At 34.3% G+C, this 27,774-nt stretch overlaps 1 protein-coding gene across 8 annotated transcripts in view; it reads right to left on the bottom strand.

Annotated features, from left to right (window-relative positions):
• RYR2 (ryanodine receptor 2) overlaps positions 1-27,774 on the bottom strand; it is a 392,367-nt gene that overhangs the window by 72,462 nt on the left and 292,131 nt on the right. For all 8 annotated transcript variants that reach the window (XR_004355863.1, XM_032681773.1, XM_032681774.1 and 5 more), the window contains 15 exons: positions 25,642-25,717; positions 24,295-24,421; positions 22,483-22,598; positions 20,872-20,936; positions 19,044-19,165; positions 15,715-15,764; positions 11,753-11,813; positions 9,824-10,062; positions 7,567-7,648; positions 5,854-5,984; positions 3,811-4,131; positions 2,219-2,459; positions 1,748-1,835; positions 609-701; positions 24-194 (listed from right to left, as the gene is read on the bottom strand). Coding sequence is in view for 7 of the 8 variants with exons in the window: in XM_032681773.1 (XP_032537664.1) it covers positions 24-194; positions 609-701; positions 1,748-1,835; positions 2,219-2,459; positions 3,811-4,131; positions 5,854-5,984; positions 7,567-7,648; positions 9,824-10,062; positions 11,753-11,813; positions 15,715-15,764; positions 19,044-19,165; positions 20,872-20,936; positions 22,483-22,598; positions 24,295-24,421; positions 25,642-25,717 (1,983 nt within the window). In the remaining variant the exon portion in view is untranslated. The remainder of the gene's footprint in view (positions 1-23; positions 195-608; positions 702-1,747; positions 1,836-2,218; positions 2,460-3,810; positions 4,132-5,853; positions 5,985-7,566; positions 7,649-9,823; positions 10,063-11,752; positions 11,814-15,714; positions 15,765-19,043; positions 19,166-20,871; positions 20,937-22,482; positions 22,599-24,294; positions 24,422-25,641; positions 25,718-27,774) is intronic.

Below are 27,774 nucleotides of genomic sequence, written 5' to 3' on the forward strand. Positions count from 1 at the left end.
GCAAGTGTAGAAAGAGCACCTACCATGCTAAATCGATTTTTGGCCAGTGCAATTAGCTCTTGGTCTCCAGGAGCGCAAATGTTTAGGCCGATGGGCAGTAATCTCTTCAGTGCTGCCACAATGAGTGAGGTCTGCATAGAATACCGGTCACCTTTTCGCTTCATCTTCTTCCTCTCCTGGTCAGAAACTGCTGCCTGCAGATTAAAGGCAAGATGAAAAAAAAATCTCATATTAAATAAAAGAATTGTACTAACAACTTCGTACTTGTCTCTGGTTTGAAAATCTCCTTATCGCCTGTACAGGTGCAACTATAACTAATGGAACTGCCATTATTTCATTGCCAATATTTTGCACCTATACCTGTAAGGTCCACTGTGTTTCTCAAATGACTATGTTTTGAATCTCAACCCAGGGTTTTCATCAGATCGTGTTACAAAATCCACTAACAAACAAAACCTTCTCAAACAAACACCACCAAAAAACCCAAACCCCACAAAAAACCAAATTCACTAAAAAAAATACCAAGCAAACAAAAAAAAGCGTTTCTCTGGAGTCCTCCTGTCTTCTTCCCCTTTGCAATAAGAAAAATAAAAAGATCTTTACACTACCTTAGACATTTTAGATTTGGTGTCACTGATAAGGAAAGACATGTTGTTGATTTCATTTTGTACCACAAAGTTCTGCTCTTCCCTTTTGAAATTCTGGAAATATACAGATCTCAGTTAGAAGCTTTTATACAAGGAATCTATCTAAACATGTCTTAAATAAAAATTTAAATTAACTGAAAATCTGTAAAATCCATAAGATAAGACAGGAACAGTAAAAATTAACAGATGATCAATAATGTCCTTGAATTTCACATTTATTTACATGGCATAGCTAAGGTGGTTGTATGTTTGGGGGTTTTTTCCATGTTAGAGAGAAGGAAATGTTTCTCTAGCTATTAAAAAGACATGATAAAAATCTCACTCCTCCTCCAATTCAAAATAAAAATATTGTCTGGAATTTTCCTTATCAGTAAATATTCACTTAATTTTTGCCCCATTATAAATTTCCACTATATTCAGATACATAAGAAAATTTTTAAATAAAAGACTGAACTTGTGAATACACAAATAATTTGATGATCCAGTATCTACTGTATATAACCAGTTTTTGTGAACAGTGGTGTTTATATTAAATCTTACAGTTAAATTCAGGCACAACTACAGAATTCAAAACGAATCTTGTTTCCCAAAGTTGAAAGAATTGAAGCTATGGCAAAAAAAGAAATTTAGCATAGCCAACAGTCCATACAGAGATCTAATGCCTGAAAGTATTTAGTCTCTTTTGCTTTTTTAATTCTTTGTGTTCCAGTATTCGCTGCATCATGTGCCTGATTATGTCTGGTTATAAAAAGGCTATAGGGTCAAAAGAACTGAAAAGCAAAAAAAAAAAATTACTCAAAATAATGAGCTTAATATATTAAATATAAAAAAAAATTAAAAACCCCCAAACAAACAGAAAACCCACAACAAAAAAAAAATTAGAATCTCTAAATTAAATATCTACAATTAGTGCTACTATGCTACAAAATGCCTATCAACTCTCATAGCTACTCTGCCATTTCAAAAGTGTCAGAAATGTGAGTCATTAATACCTTCTCATCTGCAGTTTCAATTATGTCATTAAACATGTTTTACAAACATATTTGATCTACTTGTTTAAAAACCTCATTAAAACAAGTATTTATCAAGGAATTACTTACATGAGACTTTGACCAGTAAATGAAGACCTCAGCCACCATGCGGAACAACTCTTCCGCTTCAGGGTTTGGCTCCTTCAGCCATTTTGCCCTAAAATTTGGTAAAAGGGTGAAATCAGTTTACAACATTTCACAAGGATACATGTCAACAAAACCAAGCATGCATGATTTTAATCCTTTCTGGTAGCAGTGGCTTTTTGCTATTCTATTTCAAAACCCTTAAAATCCTTCTACATTAATCCTAGGCCTAATCTAATACATTTTGATTGCAATTTTTTTGTTTTGTTTTGTTTTCTTATGAAAAAGATCCCAGCTCCTTCTAAAAGTCACAAAGCATTAGCTTGAGCAGTTTCAAGATTGTCAGACTGAGTAAAAGCCACTTTAATTCAGGGCTAGGCATATCAAAGGATATGAAATTGTATCAATAAACAGGAAGGTTTTATGAGCTTCATTGACCTATTCCTCTCCACATACCTGTTATAGTCCACAAATCTAATCAACAAAGGGTAGAAGGCATAGAGGTCCCGTGCCAAAGTGGTGAACTCATCTAGGATGAGCAGTTCAGACTCCGACATGTCACCTCTGCCTTCTGCTCTTAGATGTTCTTCATCCGATACAACCACTGCTGCTTTTTTCTTTAATTTATCCATCAGTGGAAGGAAGTGTGTCTTTAAGAGCTGTGGCTTCGCTTTACTTATGATGGGCTGGGAAAACACTATTTAAGGCAATGAACATTATAATATATACCTTGCCACAACATATAAATAAAAACTTTTACCTTTTCCCACTTTCTTGAATCTCATTTCTAGGCTACAAAGCAAAATCCTGCCCCCACTGAAATCAGCAGAAGTTTTGCCCAGAATTAAATGTGGTCAGGATTTCACAAAGTCAATTCGGTTTGTCACTATGAGGGCAAACTAAGCTTGCAAGATCATAAAACTTGAAATACCTCCTTACTGGTATTCTGTCAGCATGGTATTTGTCTACATAGCAATGTAGAAGTTGTTTAATGGTATGTGTGGGCGGATACACGTATAGTATCTATATATCATATAGATAGCTACATAATGCATACACAAGTTTTCTCAGCCACTGGTCTCCCTTTTGAATGTTGCTCTTTAACTTGTACGAAGTGGAACTCAAAAGCATTCCCTGGTTATTTGAAAAACCTAAGGAAACAGCCTGCCTGTATTTCTTATGCACATTGGGAAGGCTTGTATGTAGACACAAATGAGACAACCATTCATTTCAGACTCATTAGCACAAGCTTTTGCAAATCTACTCATAAGAACAAATATGTAAATTAGTACTGGGCCCATTAGTGCAAAACCATTTGTAATATATTGATTAAATTACAAAGAATTTGTCAGTTACCACCTATCCTTAGACTACATTACATTACTAACCCTCAAAAGACTAGGAATTCAGAGCGCTACGATGAATGAAATTACTATTATAGCAAGTACTGGAAAGTCATAATAAAGTCTAATTGAAAAATCGAATCCACACCACTGAAGTGACTTTTCATCGGGGATTGTAACACTGAGAAATAAAGTGGTTTTAAATAAATTTTAAGGTTTTATCACAATGATGTTAATGTAAGGATTACTAAAATGACACGAACATTTCCAGATTTTACTGTAATGGCTATGTTAGACATACACCTTCACAACCACATTTTAAGGATCCAGCACTCACACAGAACAGCAAAGAACTGTATAATGCCTGCAAAAGGAAACTTGCTACATAATAAAAATGAGCTAAATAACTATAAGTTCTTGAATTCAGTATACTGCAAAATGCATGTGTATATTCTGGGGAAAAAGAAATAGTCTAATGTACTTCTTATATTACTTATTAAGAGATTAAAACATATTGCTTTTTCTTTATACTTAATATTTCCAGTTCATCAAGATTTTTCATGGTTTAAAAATGTAAAAATATGAGTCTTCTCCTACTTCAGCTTTAACACAGTATATACAGAGTAATTCAGAGTGTGCGTGTGTATATATACATTCTGAATACACACACGTTTGCTTGCTTAATTATTTATTTTTGCATCTTACCTGCTAATCTCTTCATCCAGGCTCCTTCATCAATACCAAGATTGTTATAGATGATTTTCAATATGTTACCCAACAGAGTGTTCATGTGCTCTGACGTCAAGGCTGTGCAACACATTTCAGCCTTGTCAGGATTGTTCTCTGGCCCATGCTCCCACCAGTGTGACATGTAACTACATAGCATAGGCAGTATTACTTCCATGATATGTGGCATTTGTGTGTAACGAATACCAGATTCTGCCAGTTCCACGATTTCTTCCATTAACTTCACCAAGGAAGGAATATTTGGGCAAACCTCTTCTACACTAGTAGGCAAACTGAGAACTATTGAAAAAAAAATTCCAAAAATCAATAAACTAAGTTATAGAAGGAAAGTAATTTTTTTTTTGCTATTCAATACAATTTTTGTTTTCTATTTACATTTACAGTCTTCTGATCCAAAGGAAAAAACCCAAACACCACAATAAAAAACACATCATTTCATACTCTTGAGCAGTAAACTGTTTATATGAAAATTCCCATAATTAAAATAATTCCTACATGAAAGTTTTAATAATGTAAATATTATGGAATGAATTTGGAGAAATCAGATGTGCTTTTCTATATTCAAAATAAAACTTAAATTTCAAATTTTTTTCCAATATAAGCTTTGCAGTTGAGGAAAGAAATTGATACAACGAAATATCTCTCAGCAACACATCAGATGAAACCTGGAATGCTAATAGAAGAAAAAAAAAATCATTGCCTGTCATAATGAATTGAGCAGATCCAAGAAACTGATTATAGAGGTTAATGTCTGATTGTAAATGTATACTTTTGAAGTTATTTCAATTATTAGTTCTTTCCTCTGAAAAGGCACTGCAGTTGCCTTTATTTTTTGAGGCAGTTTATTTCATCTACAAATAAATATCTGTAAGCATAACTACTAGCTCTTTCCAACATCCTTATATACACCTACAATGACATACATAGATATCTAAAAATCAAAAGTTTAGCCTGCAATTGGTAAATATAAATGTCTGTACCAATATAGCCTAAGGCTAGTCTTTTTTGAAAAACATCATCTTCTCCACAAAGACCCAATACATTTTACATGGACATCACAGAATCTCCTTAAGATTAACGCAATTTTTGAAAATAAATTCAATTTTCTGTTAAAAAAATCATTGAAAATACAGTGGATTTTCCTTCTAGGTGTAGTAAAATCACTAGAATATATATGGCCAGAATGCATAGCTGTTGATATTTTCAAGTTAAGATACTACAGCTCATTGGAGAACAAATCTGGTATGACCTCTTTTTTAAAAAATAAAGGTGAAGTTATAAAATGGATGTCATTATAAACTGTCATATTATACAAACATACTGTCATGTATCTGTATCTGTGATATAATTCACACTCAGCATATATGCAGAGCTTGTACACTGCTACTGCAACTTCTATTTATTGCAGGAACAGGTTGTGCATATTCTACAATCATGTTACCGCATAAGAAACATCGAGAGTAGAATAAAAAGGTATATGCAAAATAAACATACATAATATTACTGGAAAGTATCTGTACTGTCTTGTATGTCAAACAAAATAAAAAACAATTTACATACTACTCTGCAATGTATTTACTTTATAAGGGCATAATATATAATTAATACAGCAAAGGTATTTTTCTTCAGTTGCTAGTATTTATATTTTAGGGACCCAATATTGTGTGCGTAAACTGAGGAACCAAAGTTACTGATGAGAATACATAAGTTTATCATCAGATACATAAAAACTGAGATTCTTAAACTGTGTAAAGTCTCTTCATTAAATTGATTCCAAAGTGGTATTTTGAGAATGGTATCTCAAAATTAAATCGGTAACCTTAGGAACATAAAATATTCAGTTTTACCAGACTTATCATTGGTTTAGAAAAGAAATACAGACAAGATATTACAAGAAAATTCTTGCACTATAAAATGTATTCAAAAATACATGTATTAAGGCAAGAAGCATTTATAGTGAAATAGTGCTTTCATAACCATTATTTGAGTTTCTGGAAATACCTGCTCTGTCTCTCGCATTCTTGGTATTGTAGATTGAGTAGATATTATGTTTGTTCAAATGAGTTTCCAAAAAAGCCACTGGAAAGGCACCTGAGAAAGCAGCCAAGCATTCTCCTAGTGCTGATCGTTGCCTGTGAATTAACAAACACCAGTAAGTATACACGCCTTTGATCACAGAACCACAGAATGGGTAAGGCTGGAAGGGACCACCAGTGGAGTCTTAATGATCAATAACTCTGAAAGTTTGTCACAGAAACATTGCTTTAATGTCTTCAAATATATGACAAGATTTATTTGATAATCAAAATTCCTTCAGTGTGTCAAAATTTTAAAAAGCCTGTGTCTAGTAAGAAATAAGTGAGCCCCTGTCACTTCACTTGAGTCAATTAAAACTATTCTTTTTGATTTCCAATTCAATCGATCAGATTTTAGAGAGGTGAGATATTCCTAGCTGACGCTGAGTCACACAGGTGGCAGATATCCAAGAGAATTTGAATCCAGGAGAATCATGAAAGGCCTCAAGAATGATTTTGTGATTTAAAAAGATTCATCTTCAGTCTATAGTTTATCTCATTTTTTGAGATTTTATTCTTTCTAGATCTAACTCATTAAACTTTATATTTAAATCTAATTTCCTTCCCATTGTTATTTATACTGTTTGCTTCTTCTTCCTTTTTTTTCCTTTTCATTGTCTTCATAAGCAAATCATACATCCATCACATACATCTAAAAAGAGCATGCTATATGCTTTTCAACTGCAATAATGGTTGTAGACAACCACATATAAAAATAGTCACACTGAAATATTTTTGTCTTAAAAACAAATCCCATATAATTTATTTGCCAAATAGCAAACTAAGTTAATTTTATCTCCTTAATGAAATTAAGGAGACCTGTTTTTCCTCAGATGTTTAATTTTTAACTTAAGTATTGGTCTCAACCTTTCTTCATAATGTTTCCTGTGATGCGGCCACCAAGTAAGCAAGGGTATGTCATTGGGCTGCTCTGGAGTTATGCACAGGTGGATTTGCTAAAGAGTATGACTTCCTAAACAGTGAACTTCCTAGATTACTGCTACCAATATATGAAATGTATGAATTCTGTTTAGCCTTCCTTCCGAACAGTTCTAGTTACTATAGTTCAACTATTCAGTTTTAAGAACTGAATTATCTAAGTATCTCTATTTTTTGGCCTAACATGGCTTACACAGACCAAATGTAACTTGAAGGGGGGTTAACAGATACACAGATGCATAAAAAAGCAATTATAAAGCCTCATTTCCCTGGGTAATTGAGTTAGAAAAGAAATAGTGTTGTACAAGTGACAAATTAAATTTAATTTAGGGTAATAAGAAAGAAATATACAACAAAATTAAACACTACAGAAGGAAGAATCATAACAATTGCTGAGCTGAATGACATAATTTTGCAATGCCTCAATTGACCCTCAAATAGGCCCTATTTGTTACGTCAGATAATTTTATTTTTTATTTTTGTTTTAATTAAGAAATATATTTTGACAAGCATATAATGCAATATTTTTAGTGTATTATAATAAATGCAACTGTATTCCACTTAACATCTGAGCACGATTTTTTCTCTCATGATATCTTTGCAACAACAATCTCTTCCTACACTCATTTCTGAACTGCAAATTCATGATACTAAATATAAACATATTATTTAAAACCAGAAGAACACTTTTCCTTCTTACCGCTCTACATAGATACTCTTGCTAGTTCCCAGAGCGTATAAACTGGCCAATATTCTATAACAGGAGACCTGAACATCTTCCACTAAAGAAAAGAAGAAAATGCTATTTATAAAGAGATTTTTTTTTGCAATTTCCCTAGAATTAAAATACATTTCCTTCTACAATAACTGAATTAATAACATTAAGATGTCAAAGGCAATCCACAGAAATCACTCACTAAATACAGAAAGTCTTTGGACCACTGAGTGCTATAGTTTTTACTCAAAACTTCCATTCACTTCAATATCATGTTAACAGCTAAGACAGTAAACGTATTTCACCAGTGCATTAACTTTCTGAAATTAATGGCATACCAACTCTTTACATGTGACACCTTTACAAATAGAACACCACTGTACAAAAGAAAGGAAATCCAGCGAAACAAATACCTAAATATTTTAATCAGAGTTTATATTTTAAATTTAGGCACAGATACTAGCTAAAAGCATGTACTTTGTTTACATTTTACACTGACAAAGGATTAAAAATATAATCCTTTAGTCCTTATGAATACTTCATCAAAGGATGTTTTAAAATTATCAAATATTTCAGCCACAAAAATGTGAGAATAATCTTAATATCTATTTGAAAAAATGCTTTTCTAGTGTACTCTGCAGTAACAGAGTAACAGAGTAAGTACCATCAAGAAGGACAACACTCCCATTCTTGCCACAGATATCTTTCCTAGTGTCTCCTACACTGCTAATATTGTTGCCCAACATGCAATGAAATATTGTGAGTAAAACAGGATAAGACTTCATGGGCTGGGAGAGCCTACAAGATATTGTATCAAAGCTACATGGCTTGGTCCTTTACTGTACCACGATTTTAGATCAGATCATCTTGGAGTTGAGTGTTTTTACATAATAATAGTAACCTCAGGTACACCTTCATACATGCTACTCCCATGGAGTACTCTGTACCTAGTACTCCTAGGTATAAGTACCAAGTCAAGATGTTTGTACAAATAAGATAATCTTATTCTTAACAAGATGTAAAGAGAAGTTGTGTGCAAGAAAAAATAGCCTTTTCATCTATGCTCTAGATAAAAGGAATAGGCATAGCTTAAATAATTTATTCTTTCTCAGTTAATGAATTCGAAATTGGGTGTTTTACACCAGTGTGATGCATGTAGAATAGCTGATAAGTGATAAAGTATACAAAGCTAATTATTAAACCTTAAAACACGGAATACAAGAGATCAAAAACTATACAAGGCATGAACCCGCTGATGTCTAAAACAGTGGTTTTATGATGAACAAGAGAAGTATGTGAACTCCACAAATACTTTTTCTGCACACTATCACAGTCTCCATAATTTTACTGAAATAATTATTGAGAAAAAGAGGATGTTTATATCTCATGACATTCAAATCCATCAATACAACTGCAAATTTTCAAAGAGTTCTTTTAAGGCCATACTTTTTACAGACTCTAAAAAGAGAAAAAAACATAACTTGATATTCTTTTCCGCCAGATCCTTTTCATGGATTTTCATAACCGAATTAGCTCTACAGAGCAGAACTGCCTCCTTTAGTGCAGTCTGGACAGCAAAATTTCTGTGAGTTCCTAAAATATATAAAACTGAACCTTTATGTGCAGACTGCAAAGTCTGCAAAATGTTGTCTTGCAGATACTGTGCTGGGGAAAATAAAGAACACAAAATCCTGTATTCAGAATCTCTACTAAAACCCCATATACAGGGTCTCATACACATTCCCTTCTCTGGTGCCTGAATTCTTCAGGAGCTTCTTCCACTTTTCCCATTTCCTTAGAATTTAAGATGCACCTACCCAGATTCCCTGCTAACTGAAACTGAGTCAAAGTGCATGTGTGATGGTATAATATCATTCTTGCAGTATAACCTTATTTATAGACAGAGAAAAAGCAAATTAACTTGCACAAAATGACTTCTCACAGAAGAAGAAAGTCATGTTAAATCTATAGTAAAGTTATAAACAAAATCAATCCTTCTTTCTAATCACAGACACATCTGCTTTAATAATTTACCTGATGTCCACTAAAACCTGCAGACGGTTTTTGGTTCATTACAGCAAATTTTTTATTAAATCTATAATAATTCTGTCAAAATGACATAGGATTTGTCCTTCTCTAACAGAAATGAGAGTCTAGTAACGTTTACTACATGATATGACCGATATTTTAGTGGCATGGCCCTTCTACATACATACATGATAATATGATGCATGATACATACATATCAAATCTTCCCCAAACTGGTGCTGTCCAATATGCTCAAATAATGAAGATAGCACTGGCAGGAGAGCAACTGTGGTATAATTAATGATTTGTGTAACTCCTTTTGGCTGATTTCTGCTGTGTGTAAACTGGCCTTGCTTAAGATTTTCCATTGTTTTCTCCAAATCCTCAGCAGCATTGTCCAAAAATGCTCTCAGTGCCATCCTAACAGATTCCAGACCAGTTTTCATCACAGTCCTGTTTATAGCATGCAAAAAGAATGAAAAAGAATATTCTATTAGACAAGCATGGAATAAAGTTTAGTCTCGGATGATATGAAATAGATAATAGAGATCTGAAAAAAAATCTTTCATCTTTTAATATTGTAAAATCTTCTCAAAGCAGAATAACTTACTGAAAACAAGTTTCATAGGTATCCTGCAGAACTCAAGGATACTTTATTTGGCTTTCTGCTGAGAAAATGAAGTCCTTTAAAATTTATAAATTTATTCATTTAATTTCAGAGGGAAAAAAAAACCACCTAACAAAACCAAGAATGAGTAAGTCTGAAATTTCTGACTCTAGAAAGAAAAGAACTATCTCAAGCTAGAACTCAAGAAGTCTTCCCAACCATGACAGTCATATTTCTGTCTCCAAAATAAAGGCATCAAAAAGGAATGAGTAAAAATAACCACATCTGTTTTAAAATAAAAATAAATAAATAAATAAATAAATAAATAAATAAATGCATTGATTACATAACTCTAGCACCATAATACAAAGACATAATTCAGGAGAATTATTACCTTATTTGTTTTAACTAGCTCAATTACAGAAATCCTTTGTTTAAGGAAAGTGAAACCCAGGTGATGTTCTTTTGTAAATTTAGTATTAGTCCAGTTTTTCTCTTTAGTTGTTCATTTTAACGAGTAAATATATATAGTTTCAATGGCAATCTCTTCAAACTTACATGTTACCCCCATGAATTCCCTAATCCCTATCTAGAGCTATTTTTACATCTCTGCCAAGAGCTAACTTAGTGACCTCCACCTGTATCTGTATTCCATCTATACAATTGCATAGAGCATGGACAATTTAAGACCAAAAATCCAAGATATTGCAACATAAAGGATTACCATGCAGTATCTGAACCATATTAGTGACCATGATCCTGACCACCGCATAGCAAATGGAAAGTAAAACTTGTCCATTTAAACCACTGCAAATATACTGAGAAAAAGAGCTATCTGTGTGTAATACAGTCAATTTTTGAGACTAAATGCAAAGTGAAAAAAGTTACCTTGAAATTTCCATGGAGAGAGTTTAAACTACCATATTTTGTTTCACAGCTGCAAAGATCTAAAAATCAACTATCAGCACAGATAGCTGAACGTATAGTAAACAGAAAGCAACACATTACCCTCCAATATATCAAGGTTTTCTTATCTATAAACCTAACGATAGGTCAGGCAGCTCAATTTAACTTAAAAGTAACATTGAATTCTATGTAAAGCGTCTGGGTTGTTTTGGTTTTTTTTTTCAAATAAGAACCTGAATTTATTTTGCAAAGACATTATGTGAGACAGATTTATTGAACTTCGTGTCCATTTAACTCCTGAATTTTTTGATTAAACAGTGTAAGCAAAATACTAAAATATTTCTAATTTTATTGGGGTTTTACGAAAGTCACATGATTAAAACAAGATGAATTAATAGCCAGCCATTTCTGGACACCATTGATCCATACCAAAGTTGAAACTGTAACCTACAAATAGCGTCCTGTCAAAGCCTAGTAACTAACCTACTTCACAAGGGGAATTCTTTTCAGCGTGGTAATTCCTTGAGTGTTGAAATTCAGTAGCCTTATATAGATAGCACAAATCTGACTGCACGTTATACTCTTTATTCTTGATTTTCTTTGTACTTTAGAAAATATAATCAGTATTACCTTGCATCCAAAGTCTGGCCCAGTATGTGAAGACAGTTGACTATTGATGTGGCATCATTTCCTAAAAAGGGGCAAAAATGAACCACCAATTAAGCTGAGCATAGTGTGTAGCATATCGATACTCTGCTAACTGTATCTTTGCATTTAATGAAAGAATAAATGACATAGCAGAAGAGCACCTGAACTTCTGCATAATTTTAACATTCAAGTTAAAAAACATGCATTTTTTTGTCTTAGCGTTGTTTACACAAATGCAGTAACCAGAGCCAGTAAAGCATCTCTCATCAAATAGCTGAGGCAGTCAAAATGGAAGCACTAAAATGTGGGGTTAATTAGAGCTGCAGTGTATTGTCTGGTTTTCATTTGATTTCTATAAATTTTGCTTCAATTAGTTCAAGTTTATCTGGACATTTATCTTCCTCCTCTCAGTAACAAAAAACTGTTAATTTTCAAAAGTTGCTATTGCAGGAAGAGATAGTATAGTATAGTATGGCCAGTCTTCGCGAACGAAGATTTGGGAAGGGTCTTTACCCTTCGAGCCTGCGCAGTGGATTTTTTAGGTGAGACACAGTGTGCGCTGAGCTGAGCCCACCCTTTAATCCTGAGGTTCATCTGCCGGGGCCGAGCAAGCTTGGACAGTGGCAGTGAGGTCCTCAGGACGTAGGTTTGTTTAGAGTGACCTTCTCTTAGATGGATGGCCTTACAGGGCTGACGAGCTCCATCTGCCCGGGGGACTCCTCTGACCGGGAATCGAACCCGGGCCGCGGCGGTGAAAGCACCGCATCCTAACCACTAGACCACCAGGGGGCATTTATACAAAATGCCATAATAGAAGTTAGTTCCCTGGTGTTACCTATAGGCTGTAGCCATTTATAGCTTGATTAGATGTGGTTCACATGAGTAACAGCCTCTGACATAATACACATATTCCATAATATTTTCCATTATTTTTTCATACTTATGTATGTAAAAATAGGACTTATGCACAACACGCCTTGTATGCATATATATATCCCAAAATGTTGCCTTGTACAAACCTCTTTCCTCTAAGTTCACATTTTAAATACAGGACACATGTAGGCTACAAAAATCTGAACCACAGCTTACCTAATACTTTTTTTTTTTAATGAAATTCTGCAAAAATAGAACTGCCTTTTCTTGTGTCTCTTTATATTTAAATTTTCTCAATTAATGAAAAAAGTAGAAACTAACTGAAGGTTTAAGACATATTTCTGTAAATACTGTGATCTGCATACAGTGATACAGTGCACTATACTTTCTTACTGGTGGTTATTTCACTTAAAAATATAAGCAAAAATACAACTAAAACTAGTAACTCAGTGAAATAGAGATTTAAAGATATAAATTGCAAGGAAGGTGTAGGAGGTTTGTTGTAGCACTGAGAAACTGTTCTATGCTGCCAATATTAGGAGATATTGCCATGGTGTTCATCCACAGCAGATTAAACAAAACCGAACCACAACTTCTGCGGCTGCCCCTAGTCAGGCCCCACCCTTTTTTCACTGGCACTTGTGATCAATACAAGGAGCAGACAAGAAAGCTGAGGTGACCTAAAACAATCCTACCAAAAACACCACTCCCAAGAATTCTTTTTGTCAGATCCATTTTTTTTTTCCTTATTATTTTGCTGCTCTGGTGATATCAATGCCAGTGTTGATGCAGAGAGTGCAAGATTGTGCTAATGACAGCAGGTATGAACGGAATACTCAAAGCAAACTGGACTTGGATTGTGGATTAGACTGTCATAGAATCATAGAATGGTTTGGGTTGGAAGGGACATGACAGATTATCCAGTTCCAATCCCCTCGATCGGGGGGGCAGGGACACCTTCCACTAGACCAGGTTACTGAAAAGTCCATCCAACCCCGCCTTGAATATGTGCAGGGATGAGGCAGCCACAAATTCTCAGCAACCTGCTCCAGAACAGAATTCCTTACTAGAGATTTAAACCAAATTGAATCAAACTACTCATATAAATGTGCTTTCAGCCAGTAATAATAATGAAAATAAGTCATTACAGTCTTCCTGATGCACAGTTACAACTCTCAAACAGTAAACTACTGGGGTCAAAATCTACTTTCACAGTGTAAGAAATAATGCTTCCATGTTGAATTACAATTCTATAATCTAAATAACAGTCTTAGATATCGAATGTGATTAACTAATTAAATTCCCTCTGGAAGACTTGCATATTTAATTTCCCATTTTATCAAGACTTCAATATACAGCTTAAGCTACATGACTTTCACTAATGATTTTCATAAAGGCAGCTGTATATTCAGAAGTACCATTCAAATTCACAGTTATATAAAATACCTACATATCCAACCTATATAGCATTTTGTTATTTGTTATAGCAAACTCCCCACTATCCATAAAAGGTGAAACTCTTGCTCACTGAAGATGCCTCCAAAATGCACAAAATAACTTTCTAGAGAGGCATCCATATGAGCATTTTCCCCTCTTCTACAAAGTCCTTGTCTTTGCTGGAGTAAGTGCAATTCTGTTGATCAGGTTTTCTAACATGATGCAATTCACTGTCAAGGTAAGGCAAACTGTAAGGTGACTTATGAATTGAGTTAGTAGGTCCACAGTAAACATCCCAACCATGCTCCACAACCTTATGGTGATCTTGTCATAATTAACAGAAAAACCACAGCGTTGGCATAAAGATTTTCTATTCTGTTAGTTACTGCAATATAGGAAAAGAGTTAAAAACCAAACTGTAGCCATAGGAAATAGTCATTTGATCCTATCTGACTTATCTCCTACCACTTGAACCTAGCCAAACAACAGGAAATAGAAAGCTGAGATGTAGAGCGGAAAAGATCTTTTCTTTAGTACTGAAGAAAGTTACGTTGACTTGGATTTTTGATTTCAACGGTGACTCATTTTAGAAAAAAAAAAGTCTGAAAGTCAAATGCACACAATAACAAAAAAGATTTACAAAATTTTAATAGTATACCTGAGCTATTTCATTCTTTGAAGAAGCAACCTAGGGTATAAATCAGAACTTATGTGTATGCTTGTGACATATTCCGCCTTTCAGAAAAAGCTGCAACAATGCCACACAGCTGCAGAAATAACTCCATTACTCCTATGATCTTTTCGCTTTACATATTCCAAAATAACTTCTGATCTTTCTTCTCAGTTTTATAGTTTTCATAACAGTCTATAAACTTTTTAAACACCACACTGCTGCAGCAAGTTCCTTCCCTTCAAATTGAATGAAATATGCAGGAATTGAGTTAGACGCATGTTACCTTAATCAAATTCTAATTCACTAGAAATTACACATTTAGGTATGTTCATGGATGCTGAAGTTTGCACTGCATCTGTCATAGAAACTATGGATGCATAGGATGTACTATTTCAACTCTCAACTCATGGCGTAAGAAAAAATTGCAAAGTAAATGACTTCAATTAAGTGATTTTCACATGGCATAAGACAAACACAGAGCTCCTGCTAAAGTCACATAATATCAGAAAGATATTACACATGCGTATGTGGAGTCAAGCAGATCTGGGAATATTCAAGAATTCCACAGAACATAACTAAGCATTTCAGCCCACTTCAAATTTTCCTTAATGACTTTCCAATACAAATGTGCAGTTCGGTGATGTTTTTCCCAAATGATTTAGGATAAAATAATGAATTAGTAATTATAAGTTATTCAGCAAAATTCTTTGGTAGGATAATGAAATCCAGATATTTGTTAAGACCCACGGAAAACTAAACAAAACCCCCCACACTGATAACTACAAAAACTTTTTATTCCCTCTAATAAATTCTGTGATCTACCAATCTAAATGATTAGTGGTCTGTGTAGACCATGCATTTCTGCCATGCAGCATGCAACAAAGCAGCACATAACACAATGCAAAAATGGCAAAGAAAACCAAGTGATGGCCATGCTAGTATTTGTCAAGGGTCTCCTTACCAAACAGTGAAATCCTATGCCTGACAAGAACTCCAAGTTTGCAGAACAGGCTGAAGACAAAAGAAAAACAAAAGAGAAGAGAAGAGAAGGGAGAGGGAAAAAAATAAGGGGCGGGGGGGAGAAGAAAGAAAAAATAACAGCTGATATATGAGCAGGAAAAGCAACATGATGTCACGCAGAAAGAATCAACTGTCTGAGCAGAATGTGGGACAGAGTACTAAAGAAAGAGTTTTTAAGTGCATATCTTTAACAAACATGGTTAAATAAGCACATATTATAATTAAGGAAACAAAAAAAAAATTAAAAGCAAAGCTTTTAATGTAAAAGCGTCCCATAAAATAACCCACAAGGAAATAATCATCAAAGTTTTAAGAAGTAAAATGCAATCATTGTGCTATGCAGGATACCACTGACAATTTGAAAATGAAAGGTAAGAGAATCAGATTAATTGAAGTGTGTGATGGCAAATGTTTAACTAGTTCAATTAGGATCTTGTAAACTTGAACACAGTAAAAATTTCTTTTTGAATATGTTTTTTAAATATTTAACATAAGAAGTAGCCTCTAAAATGTTTTAAAACAATAAAAATGAATATGAACAATGATTTTACTTCACATGTTTGAACTAATCACTGTGCTGAGCAGTGCTCCATTGCGAACAATGAAGAATGAAGTTTTGTGTTAATGTACTGAAGCAGGAGCAAACTGGCCTACCCAAACTGACCCGGCCTCCAGATTTGGGAGGGATTTGTTCAATCTTCATGAATTCTTCTGTGTGAGAATTTTCACCAAGAACAACATCCATCTTGGTGTTAATATTTTATGCTGCAAACCCCCTTCATCCACTACAAATGGTATGAATAATATAATATTTTATTAAGCTACTTAATTATTAGGCACACTGCATATTTATTAGCCTCGCAATTAGAAGCAAAATATAAAATAAGCATGTCTGCACAGCTTATGGATGAAATCTGAACATGTTGTTCCATTGACAGACAAGAGCATGGCGTCAAATGAAAACATTTATGTCCAGAATCACAACAGCCAGGTTAATGTGGTATTGAATATAGCTAATTAGCCAGTGCACAGTGATCCACTTCAGCAACAGCAACTGCTCTGTTTTAGAAATGAGTCTGTTTGGTGCATGTTCAGGGATCTCTGTTCACTTTTTATTCCACGATGCAGACATTTACTATATATTTCTTTATAAGGATCCTGGTTCACCAAGTCCAATATGAAAAGCTGAACAGAAGCATGTAGGCATCATGTAGATATTGTAGATATACAAATAGCTCACAATCTATCTTATGTTCTGACATACAAATGTTATTCAATGTCATATAAATGTTATTCAATTGACTGTACCATTCACTAGTGATGCTCTGCTTTCACAAAGTGAGACTGAAGCTGTTACCTCCAATGTAATTAGTTTAGGTTAAATAAATAAATAAATAAGTCCAAATGGCCAGTACTTAAATTGATGTCCAGAACCAATTTCATAGAAATGCAGTAGTACAAGAACTTGTACCATACTGTCAGATGGTCTACTGGATAAGAAATGGAAAAAGCCCAATCCTGAAGAGGCTGGCTACAAGTGATATGGAATATAATGCCACCACATTTCAGGAAGAAGTCTGACCCATATTTTCCAGAAAAACAGATCCGTATTTACTGTATTTTCTGAACATGGAATGGTTTTTGCATATGTTAACACTCTCACTGCATTATCAATACCCAAAATTATACTCTTCCATAGCTTAATGAATGCAAGTTTATCTTCACTGGAGAAAGAAAGCAGCCAGGAACTGCCCTTAGCTTGAAGCAAATACTATGTAGGAGGTGCACTCAAACAAATCTAAAGAGAAAATTCAACAGAAAATCCAAAATTCAGCTTTGGTAAGCTCCCTTTAATACTGTAAGAGGAAAAAAATACACAAAAAATGTTGGGAATCTATTAAAATATCCCAAAACAACCCTTCAGGAAATGGATCATTCAGTGTAGTTTCTATATCTTTGTGTCTTGATAATTAAGAAATAAATTGCTCATCAGGGCTAGCTATACCTATTATTCATTCAAGGTTTCCTTATAGGTGTTTTCTTTTCTTTAGCTGACCCATCTGGATGGCAGGTAACCCACTCAACTACGGTAGCAGCTCTGATCTTTATGCAAGGTTATATGTTCAGGAGTCTCACACAGCTATAGAGCATATGTGCAGAAATCCTGAATCTCTATGCAGCAGGTATGATGACATATTTGACATTCCAGAAGTGTGGGGTTTATTAGTATGACTTAACAACTGCAAAAATACGGTTATCCAGGACATTACAGAAAGAAAAACAGCAGCTCATAAGAGTGGAAAATTATTTATATTTATGCATTTCAATAAAGTTTTTAAGCTCTTTGAAGAACACCATTCTTATAAGCTGCCAGATCAAATTAGTCCATGAGATGATGCAGGGTCAAGACAGCCATTACCTACTTATGCTTAGTATTGTTGCTAGAAACTTTTTTCAGTATTTACACAATCTTGCAAACCCTGCATGTCTGTATAACCACGAATTAGCTGTCAGCCTCAAAATACAGCAATTCAATATTCCATGTCCAATAACAGCCAAGAAGGCAACTATGATACATACATACACTACAGGTATTCAATAGGTCCTGTGTGAAGCTTGTAGTCCACCTTACTAAATGGGAAATGTGGGTTTCAATTCAATTAGAACTGAAATTAAGTGAAAACATATCTTAGAGAGATGGTCTAAAAAAAAGGGTAACTTAAGGGAAATAATCAAGTGAGTATTTCTGTAATATTACTATTGTTATTACTATTTAGAAAACTAAAGAGCAGAAAGAATGCAACTGCCTCATTTTTCCTTTTTATGGTGGACATAAAAAATGATATTTACTGAATATCAGCTATGATATATGTTTGGCTTTTAAACCTACCATTAAATTTTGCAGCAATAATGATTTCAGTATATACCTATTTCCAGCAGTGAGAACCAATACATAATTGTATAGCCTGTGCCACAGACTTACACAGTGCTCTATTGTGTGACATAGTGATAAATTTAAGTTCCCTGCATGATAAAATCATCACCACTGCCTTTTAAACAGCACATAATAGTAACTCTGCACTCCTCTCCATTTTATACAATGAATTTTCCTAACAGGAAAAGAAAGTGAAAAAAGTTTAATCTGTTTAAAAAAGTTTCATTCAGAAAAATATTTCTCTGCCTTCCACTTCTCACTTTCCCACAGTCAACTGCTGTTGTTTAAAGACAAACACATATATGCATAGACATTAACATTATTTTAAGCTTTACCTTGTCACCATTTCTTTCTCTTTATTAGAGGCATGGCCTCCACTGCTGAGAGGTCTACTTGCTGAAGATAAGAAATACAGGCGATGATTTTTAAAATACTGATCAATCAAAGGGAGCACAACCTGAAATTACATCAGAAAGAAGTAGTTATCTCAGGACTTTCTTTACTATGTTCTGCATCACTCTGTAAGTCACAACTAAAGACAGGAGGTTTCAAATAGGTTTTCTGTTTTAAAATCTCTATGCGCTTTTTTTCTTTAATGTCTATTCCTCTTTGAATTTATTTAGTATTCAAGGCACTTAATATGTCATCAAAAGCCAGCAGAAAAAACTTTACATTCTCTCTCAGCCTTGATCTGTGTGTTTTTTCAGAAGGAGTACAAAGTAGAAAGTATAATTTAATTTTATCTCACAATTTCAGATTTTTCCCAGACCACATAACCAAACACAACTATTACTATTTGTTCCTTTTAATGTAGGTTTAAGAAAAATTCACCTACAACTGTTAGCACACTAACAGCACTTAATTCTAGATGCTGTCAAATAAAACTCCCAAAACAACCTCATTCATTAAGGGTTTGTCCATAAAAGTTTTCCTGTTTACTTTCTGTGGTTACTATTACCCAGTACCTACTGAAGGTGTCAGCCATGAGAAGACCCAAAATAAACTGCCAATAAGAAAACCTGAAATTGCTTCCTTTTTGGAGCATGGTTCACAAAAAAGTGGAATGCTATCTTGTGAGTCAGTGAACTTGGCAAATAATACCACATGGAAGTACTCTAAGGTATTGAAATGACAATTTACTGGAATGATATCAGGGCTAGAAAATGCTACAAGCAGTGCATTAGACAGACTGCTATCAGCAGATCCAGGGAGAGGATTCTTCCTCTTGCTCAGCACTGGTGAGACCACCTCTGAAGTGCTATGTCTAGTTCTGGGCTCCCCAGTACAAGAGAAACATTGACGTACTGGAGAGAGAGCCTAGTGAAGGGTCACAAAGATGATTAAGGTAATAGAGAATCTTTCAAATAACAAGAGATTGAGGAAGGTGAGACTCTTTAGCCTGGAGAAGAGAAGGGTCAAGGGGGATCTCATCAATGTGTATAAATATCTGAAGGGGGGGGGGGGGGGAGGATAAAAGATGGAGCCAGGTTCTTTTCCATTGTGACAAGATCAGAGTCGATGGGCACAAACTGAAACATGGTAAGGTCTCTCTGGCCATCAGGAAACACTTTTTCACTGTCAGGGTGACCGAGCATTGGCACAGGTTGCCCAGAGATATTGTGGAGTCTCTGCTGTTGGAGATACTCAAAAGTTATCTGGACATGGTTCTGTGCAACCCGCTCTAGATGACACTGCTGAGCAAAGAGCCCTTCCAACCTCAGCCATTCTGTGACTCTATGCTGGAGACAACAGCATGGTTTTAAGACAAAGAAAGAAATAACTAATGTTGTGTTACATGGTTGTGTTAATTCCAATGACTGTTGCTCACATTTACCTGCCTGAATATTGTAAAAGAGAAAAATCTACAAAAATAGACTAAGCTGGAAAACAAAATGTAGGGATCTTATGGAAAATATCATATGAGTAGTTGCATATCATGGAGCAAGGAAATAACCAGAATAAAAATATAATCCTGTAATTTTCCCATATCTATACTTCATCCTACATTATTTTCAAGCTATTTTTATTACTACTGGTTTTAATTAATGAAATAATGAATTTAGCACTGAAAAATGCAACTATAACAATAACAGTCACTAAATAATACTTTCTCACTTAAATTACTCACAACGTTGACAAAGAATAAGCAAAGATATACTGTACTTTGGCAAAAAACTTGATTTCTTGTTCATATGGGAACTGCTCTCCTTTGCCTCTGCTGCCACCATCTGCAGAGAGAAAAAAATTAAGCTCCCTGTCATATATCCTAATTACAGTCAATTCTGCATTTTTCTTAGAAAGTGTACACTATAAGCAAACAATATTGGTCAGCTTTAGATGTAGATTTAAGATAACTCAAACAGTATACACACTAGCTAAAGTGGCATTTTATGACTACCTCATGTGAAGAAAAGTAATAGCAAATAAAATGTGGAAAGAATAATTGTCCAAATCTCTGTAAAAGTTTAGACATCTCATAGTCCAAAGAGATATGGATATTTTTGTGAGATACAGATCTGGTGCTATGTTTGTCTCTTCCTGTTACGGATGATAATTTGAAGACCTTACTCAGATTCTAATCAAACACCTTTCTCCAGGTGTTCCTAGGAGAAACAAAATTAATGAATTTTTACTCCTTATGTGGAGTCTTTAGATGTGGACTTCATCTAAAGGACAAAATTAATGGTTACATCTACCCAATTGAAATTTAAATTGCTTCACTTCACTATAAAAATTACTATAAAAATCAAAACTTCATAATCAAAAAATAAAATCTAGTACAGCTCCCAAACTATTTCTCCTTTATTTAATTGTCCTGTCTTTGTTAATCCATTGCAGGACTTGAATGGTATTCGTTCCACCAATGTTTCTAATGTTTCAGTCTTTATTCATTATCTTTCTTGCAATTATGACAAATTTATATAATTAAGAAGGATGAAGCCATGGTAATCAGGCATCAGCAGAAGAAGTAACCTGACGAGTTATCAAGACCAGACTTTTGCTAGTGTAAGTAACCATCATACAATAATTCAAAAATTTGATAATTTCCACTTTGAAACTAGACAGACTTTTGGGTGAGCATTGATTTAGTCAATCTTGATGTTCCTGCTACTGTCAATTACACCATCTATGACTACACATGAGGCACAGTATATGTTGTGTGTCACTTATAACTCCCATGCTCACAACATGCATCTAGCCAGGTTTTTTGGCTTTTACTGCTCATGTAAGAAGTAGACTTGGGTCACTGAACTTTTATATCTTTTTTATCTTCACCAAAAGTAGATAAAGTTAAATCCTTCATAGCACTGTTGACAAAACATGTGCCAGGTGTTTGTGAAAGAACCTTCCAATTGTGGGACTTTGCTGAAGAGGTTTCTCTACTCCCTTCTCCAGAGAACATTTCAGAATGGTACAAATGACTGGTTTCATTTGCTCTCTGAAAAAGGGATTATATATGATAGTAACTATTAATGTGCACATGTGAGAGATTATAATTTTGTGCATAAATGCAAGGGAGCATCTAGTTTCTTTTTCAAAGAATGAAAGTCATTATAAATTTTGGCCAAACTCTTTAAATATGAGGAATGAATATGGGAAACTGGAATGAATGGCAACCATGTAACTTTTCAAAATTCATAATCTTCATCAACTATAGGAAATTAAGGGAAAAATTAGTCCAGGAAAATGCTATTTTTAAAAATTTTCTAGTTTTTTTATAACATCATCTTAGTTAGCAATTATTTGAAAAAAAATGTGCAAGGGATACTATACCAAACTCCAGAATGTACTGATGGGCTTCATCCACGTATCTTATGAGCTGCTGAAGGAAACTGTAGGCAAACCGTTTCTCAATGGAAGGCGTGTCTAATTCCAGGTCCTTAAGTCCTCTGTAAAAAGAAGCAATTTTCACACACACACACACAGAAGGACTAAAAGCAGTCTTACCTCTCCATGTAAGCTGACACCATTTTCTCTAGTAACAATTAAGTGCTTATTAACATAAGAATTTTTTGTGTTTGACATAAACAGTACTCTTACACCTACTCAAGTTTTGAGCAATTTCTAAAAACACAACTAAGATTTCCCAGCTAGAACATTACAGAAAAATGAGACTTGTCAATCAAGTTAATCCACTATTATTATAATTTCTTTCCATTATTTGTAAGGCATTACTATCTTATATTTTCCTCCAGGGACTGATTCTTGGGTGATGGAGTTTTGATGCTTCCAAAATACTTCGATTTAAGCAAATTAGAAGGAATTCTAATGTTCATCACTATGACTTTTCCCCAGAAGTCTGTTTGCAATGGAAAATCTTTGAATAGTTATGTAGCATTTATAAAAAATCAGAGAAAAACTAAAATAAAGTGAGGGGATTGCTCTTCCTGCATGTTTCATCATAGTTACTAATCTGATATGAAAAGCACTTCTTTCAACAAGTATGAATCTTCAGAGAGTGAATCCATGACATGGGCTGATTTCTGCTGGCAACAAGTTAGCATTGACATATGCCTTGATTATGCAGGATCAGGACTTAATTAATGGCACATAAAGAAACCAAGTTTAATGAGCAAGAGACTGAATCACAGCCACCTGGTCTCCCATCAGAAGTACACTAGTACTCAGTTATGTTGCAAGTTTAAAAAGTATAACTACTTCATATATATTGAATATAACTGACTGTGTAGTGCACATTTATGCTTTAAATTAAAACATTGACAATGGTAGGGTTCAGTTTCAGAAAAACAGATCCTGGAATTAAAACAGTTTTGTCAGCTGTTGATACCAGTAAGGGTACAAGAATGTCTGCTTCATTAATGTTATCTGATCAAGGACCTCAAGAGGATAATAAAAGAGAAGACATAAATAAGAACACAGAGTCACAAACCCAAGAGAGAAGGGATAAAGAAGACAACGTTGGAGAATGAAAGTCTCCAGTTACTAAATAAGGGGCCATTAAGAAACTTCAGACACAACAAAATACAGGGACCACCTGTATTTTGTAACTCCTAAGAGGAGGGCACATGAGGATTTGGAATATTTGAGGCAGATCAGTGGAACTACACAAACCAATGATGGACTATGCAGCAGGAAAGTATCAAGAGCAGAGGGAGAAGAGGTAAAAAGAGCTTTAAAAATGGTTGATCACATGTAAACTGTGGCCTGTCAATATAGTGTTCTGACTGAGCCTTGTACCTCATCACTCTTATTATATATGCTATATAATTTTATTACTTGTAGAAAACTAGAAAGTTTACTAACAGCTGGATGTATGGAGACACATCAGAAAGAAAAAAACAGGCTGCAGTGTTGAGAAGAAAGGTGGAAGAAGATGTGCAGAGATTCTGGAGAACTCTGCTAATGCCTTCCAAAACATTGCTACTATCTCTGTAATGCATTTCTTCCTTACAATGTTTTAAATGAAGGAGCTCATCCTTATTCCCAGGCATTGAAACCTAAAAATGATCATAGAGCTTTCTTCTGATTAAAAAAACAAACAAAAATCCCCAAAACCAAACAACCAAACAACAAACAACCACCACTACTGAGGACTACTAGAAAACTTCTGTTACAGAGAATTACCTGGAGACAACATATCCATTAATCTGTAGAAATTTCAGAATATCCTGTGCTTTTTCTCTGTCCTTGGCTTTTTCTTTGGCAGTGAGTGTATCGTAAGGAACAAGAAGAGGATGGTTGCCTCCTCCTACTATGGAACATCAAGAGAATTAAAAATTAGTTAAAGAGTTTTCTGTTGACGTGGTAAGTCCTAGTAGGCAAAAGCATTCTCATGTACATATATGTTACAGTAAAATCTAGTCTGAAATAACAATAATACATTTGTCTGTTTCTTTACACAAACCTTAAGAAACATTCAGGTGGGAACTTTGGACATGGCTCCATAGTTCTGACATAGCTGCTGCAAGTACCAAGTAAATACACTGAACCTACCGCAAGAACTCTTAAAGAAGAACAAAGTGCTTAACTGTTACAAACATTTATTACAATTACAACTTCATTTAATAAAACTGGAAATATTTCAATAAATTACACATAATTTAAGAAGAAAACCATGATATTAACAAATACATAAACATATACAGTCCTGCCTTTAAACATTCTGACAGCGCTCACTGAGTTTAGCAAGATATACACATATTTAAAAATATATTAAAGTGATACAGTTCTACTTTATAATAATAAATTAAAGACAGAAAATTAGAATGCATTTTTCAAACATAGTTCACACAACTGTCCAACCTGATTAAAAGAATGCTTATCAGAGCTAAACAGTATAAACTGCATTGGTATTGCTTATCTGATGTATCGATACATCCCTGAAAGCAGACACTTAATTTGGCAGGAAAATAATGCTGCTATTATTAATATAAATATCTGCGTAAAAAACAACATTCTTAGGATTTCAGCTTCTAAAATCACCATCACACAAGAGAACACAATAAATTCCTACAACAATTGCTCTGAAACCCCAGGAAATTGTAAGGGCAATGATCAGACTCATCTCAGAAAAAATACAATAGCAAGTCCCTCATAATAATAATATTTCTAAAAAGGAACAAATTCCCTCTATAAAAATCCTTGGATTTTTTTTTAAGCCACATATTATAAAATTTTCTATTACTTCTAAAAGATTAATGCTATAAGAAAAATATATTAATGTAGCTTCAATTAATTTACAGCCTTTGAGTTCTCTTCCTGTGATATATTTGAACTGGTAAGCTACTTAAACAAGAACATGTGGTACTATAAAAACTTTCAGGTACTAAACATCACAACAGATACTTTGTTGTTTCTTCTTTGTCATTTTAATATGCTGTTCCTTTTTCTGTTCATCTGTTTTCTCAAATGCATAACCCAAGCTAATCGCAGTGAACTTAAAATACTGAAAATATTTATAGTTAATATTACCTTTTGCTTCAAGCTCCATTTTCTTTTTCTTTGCCCATATGTTATGGTAGTTTTCAGCCATCATCTCAGCCATAGCCTTAGGAAAATGGAGAGCTTAGAGATATGTCTTGCAGTGGTTAACTCTCAAAAAGGACAATTTTCTGGTTGATAATAAGTAACAAGTTTTGTTCTCTGGGAAGTTCAATACAATTACACTATAATGATTCACTGGAAACAAGTTTTTATTGAAAAAATATTATATAGAATTTGGGTAGAACGGGCATAGGTATAGGAGTTAGGAACCTGGTGCTGAAGAAAGAACTGTTAGTAAAAAAAGGGAGGAACCACAAAGAGAAGTATAGTCTGGAAAGAGTACTGGGCTGTAAGATGGGGTACTTGATTCTTCAAGGCCAAAAAGAACCCTCTGAAGGCTCTGGTCAGGGAAATAAAGAACAGCAAGCCAGAGGACTGAATCAACATTGTTACTGCTGGCTGCAGACTAATCATATATAGGTTCTTCAATGTGGATATTATGCTCATTTTTGTGGGCACACTGTTAAAAACATCAACTATTTTACCACATAAATTCTTCTATACCTTATTCCTATAAAACAAACTCAGACTGGCAAACTAGAAGCTCGATCCCAGGCAAAACAGACAAGCTCTCCAATATATAACTAGAAGGAACTACTATTCCAACACAAAACAACTTTTTAAACCCACCTCTTCTGTTCCCCTGGTTGTACAGCCCCCCACGGTTGTACAGAGTGGTGGAATTTTCTGCAGATTTCATTTTTCATTTTTCTCATGAAACTACAGAAACATTCTGCTCATCTTCAGTAAGGCTTTTGAGTAATGAGTATTTCCTTTATTTGTGAGAATACTCATGAATTCACAAACTTTTCAGCCATATCCTGTGCAGGGCTAAGGGTTGTACTCAATGATCCTCGTAGGTCCCTTCCAACTCAGCATATTCTGTGATATCTTGTTCATAAGACAATTCGTTTCATAAACTTTTCTCCAATGAATATATTATTGCACATATCTCTGTAATGATAGATTCTTTCTATCATGCACACTCGGATCCTGGTGTTTTGATAATCCCAATTAGGACCTTGGAAAAATGTAGTATAGTCTGTGTTTTATTTCCTTGGAAAGTAGGATGCTATGAAGATGTTTTCAGAGCAAGATCTAGCTACTCATGGAACCAGGATGTGACCAGGTGACATAAGACCAAAATGAGAAGTATTTTGGAGAGTTACAGTTTTAGACATGGTCAGTTCCTCCTAGCATATTATTTGCACAGGATGATGTAAAGATTGAACAGCATGAATTCTTATGTACTAGTTAAAACAAACAAAGAAAGAAAGAAACCACAAAAACAAAACACTTAAAAACCCCCCCAACTCTGTTCAAAACTATTAACTTCATTCTAACAATTTATCTAAGCCTGAACTCCAACTTGAAAGATATTAAACATTTTTAAAAATGTTCAAAATTAAATACACAATTTTTAAAACTCAGATCTCATTAATACTAACATGTTTGGATATTTCATGAATGTCTGTATCAGGACAATTAATAGCTGAAATTGCATTTTAATTATATTTACTTAGCTCTAAAATAACATATTCTGAACCTGGTTTCAAAGAACTCTCTTCACAGGGCAAATGAATCATAAAGTCAACAGGCTCTGCTTTATAGCTAAGGGCTACAAAGGAAGTTCAATTAATGATGAGTATTAGAGGGTATGGGACTAACAGAAGTTCTAATACCATTTCTTTGTGGTTTGTGACAGGATGGTTACTTTTATCTGAGTTTGGTTTACTGCAACATAACACTATGATGATGTTCACATCATGAGTTTGTTCACGAGCAATAAAGTCCTCACAGTCTTTCAATTATACTGAGTTTATACAAATGTTAAATGTAATAGTAAGGAATCTTTGTTATCAGAATAAGATAAGAGTGTAAGAACAGAGAATAAGATAAGAGTGTAAGAAAAGAATAAGATAGAAGTAGTTATTCAATTATCAATTTTATGAACTCTTTGGAATGATCACCAGTGTAATGACGGTTACCTGGCAGAAAATTCTTATTACTGTAGAGCTAGTCAACAATCTAAAATGGCTAGAAATATAAAACTCGAAACTA

Source organism: Chiroxiphia lanceolata, chromosome 3 (genome assembly GCF_009829145.1).
Source record: "Chiroxiphia lanceolata isolate bChiLan1 chromosome 3, bChiLan1.pri, whole genome shotgun sequence".
Taxonomy (NCBI): Eukaryota; Metazoa; Chordata; class Aves; order Passeriformes; family Pipridae; genus Chiroxiphia; species Chiroxiphia lanceolata.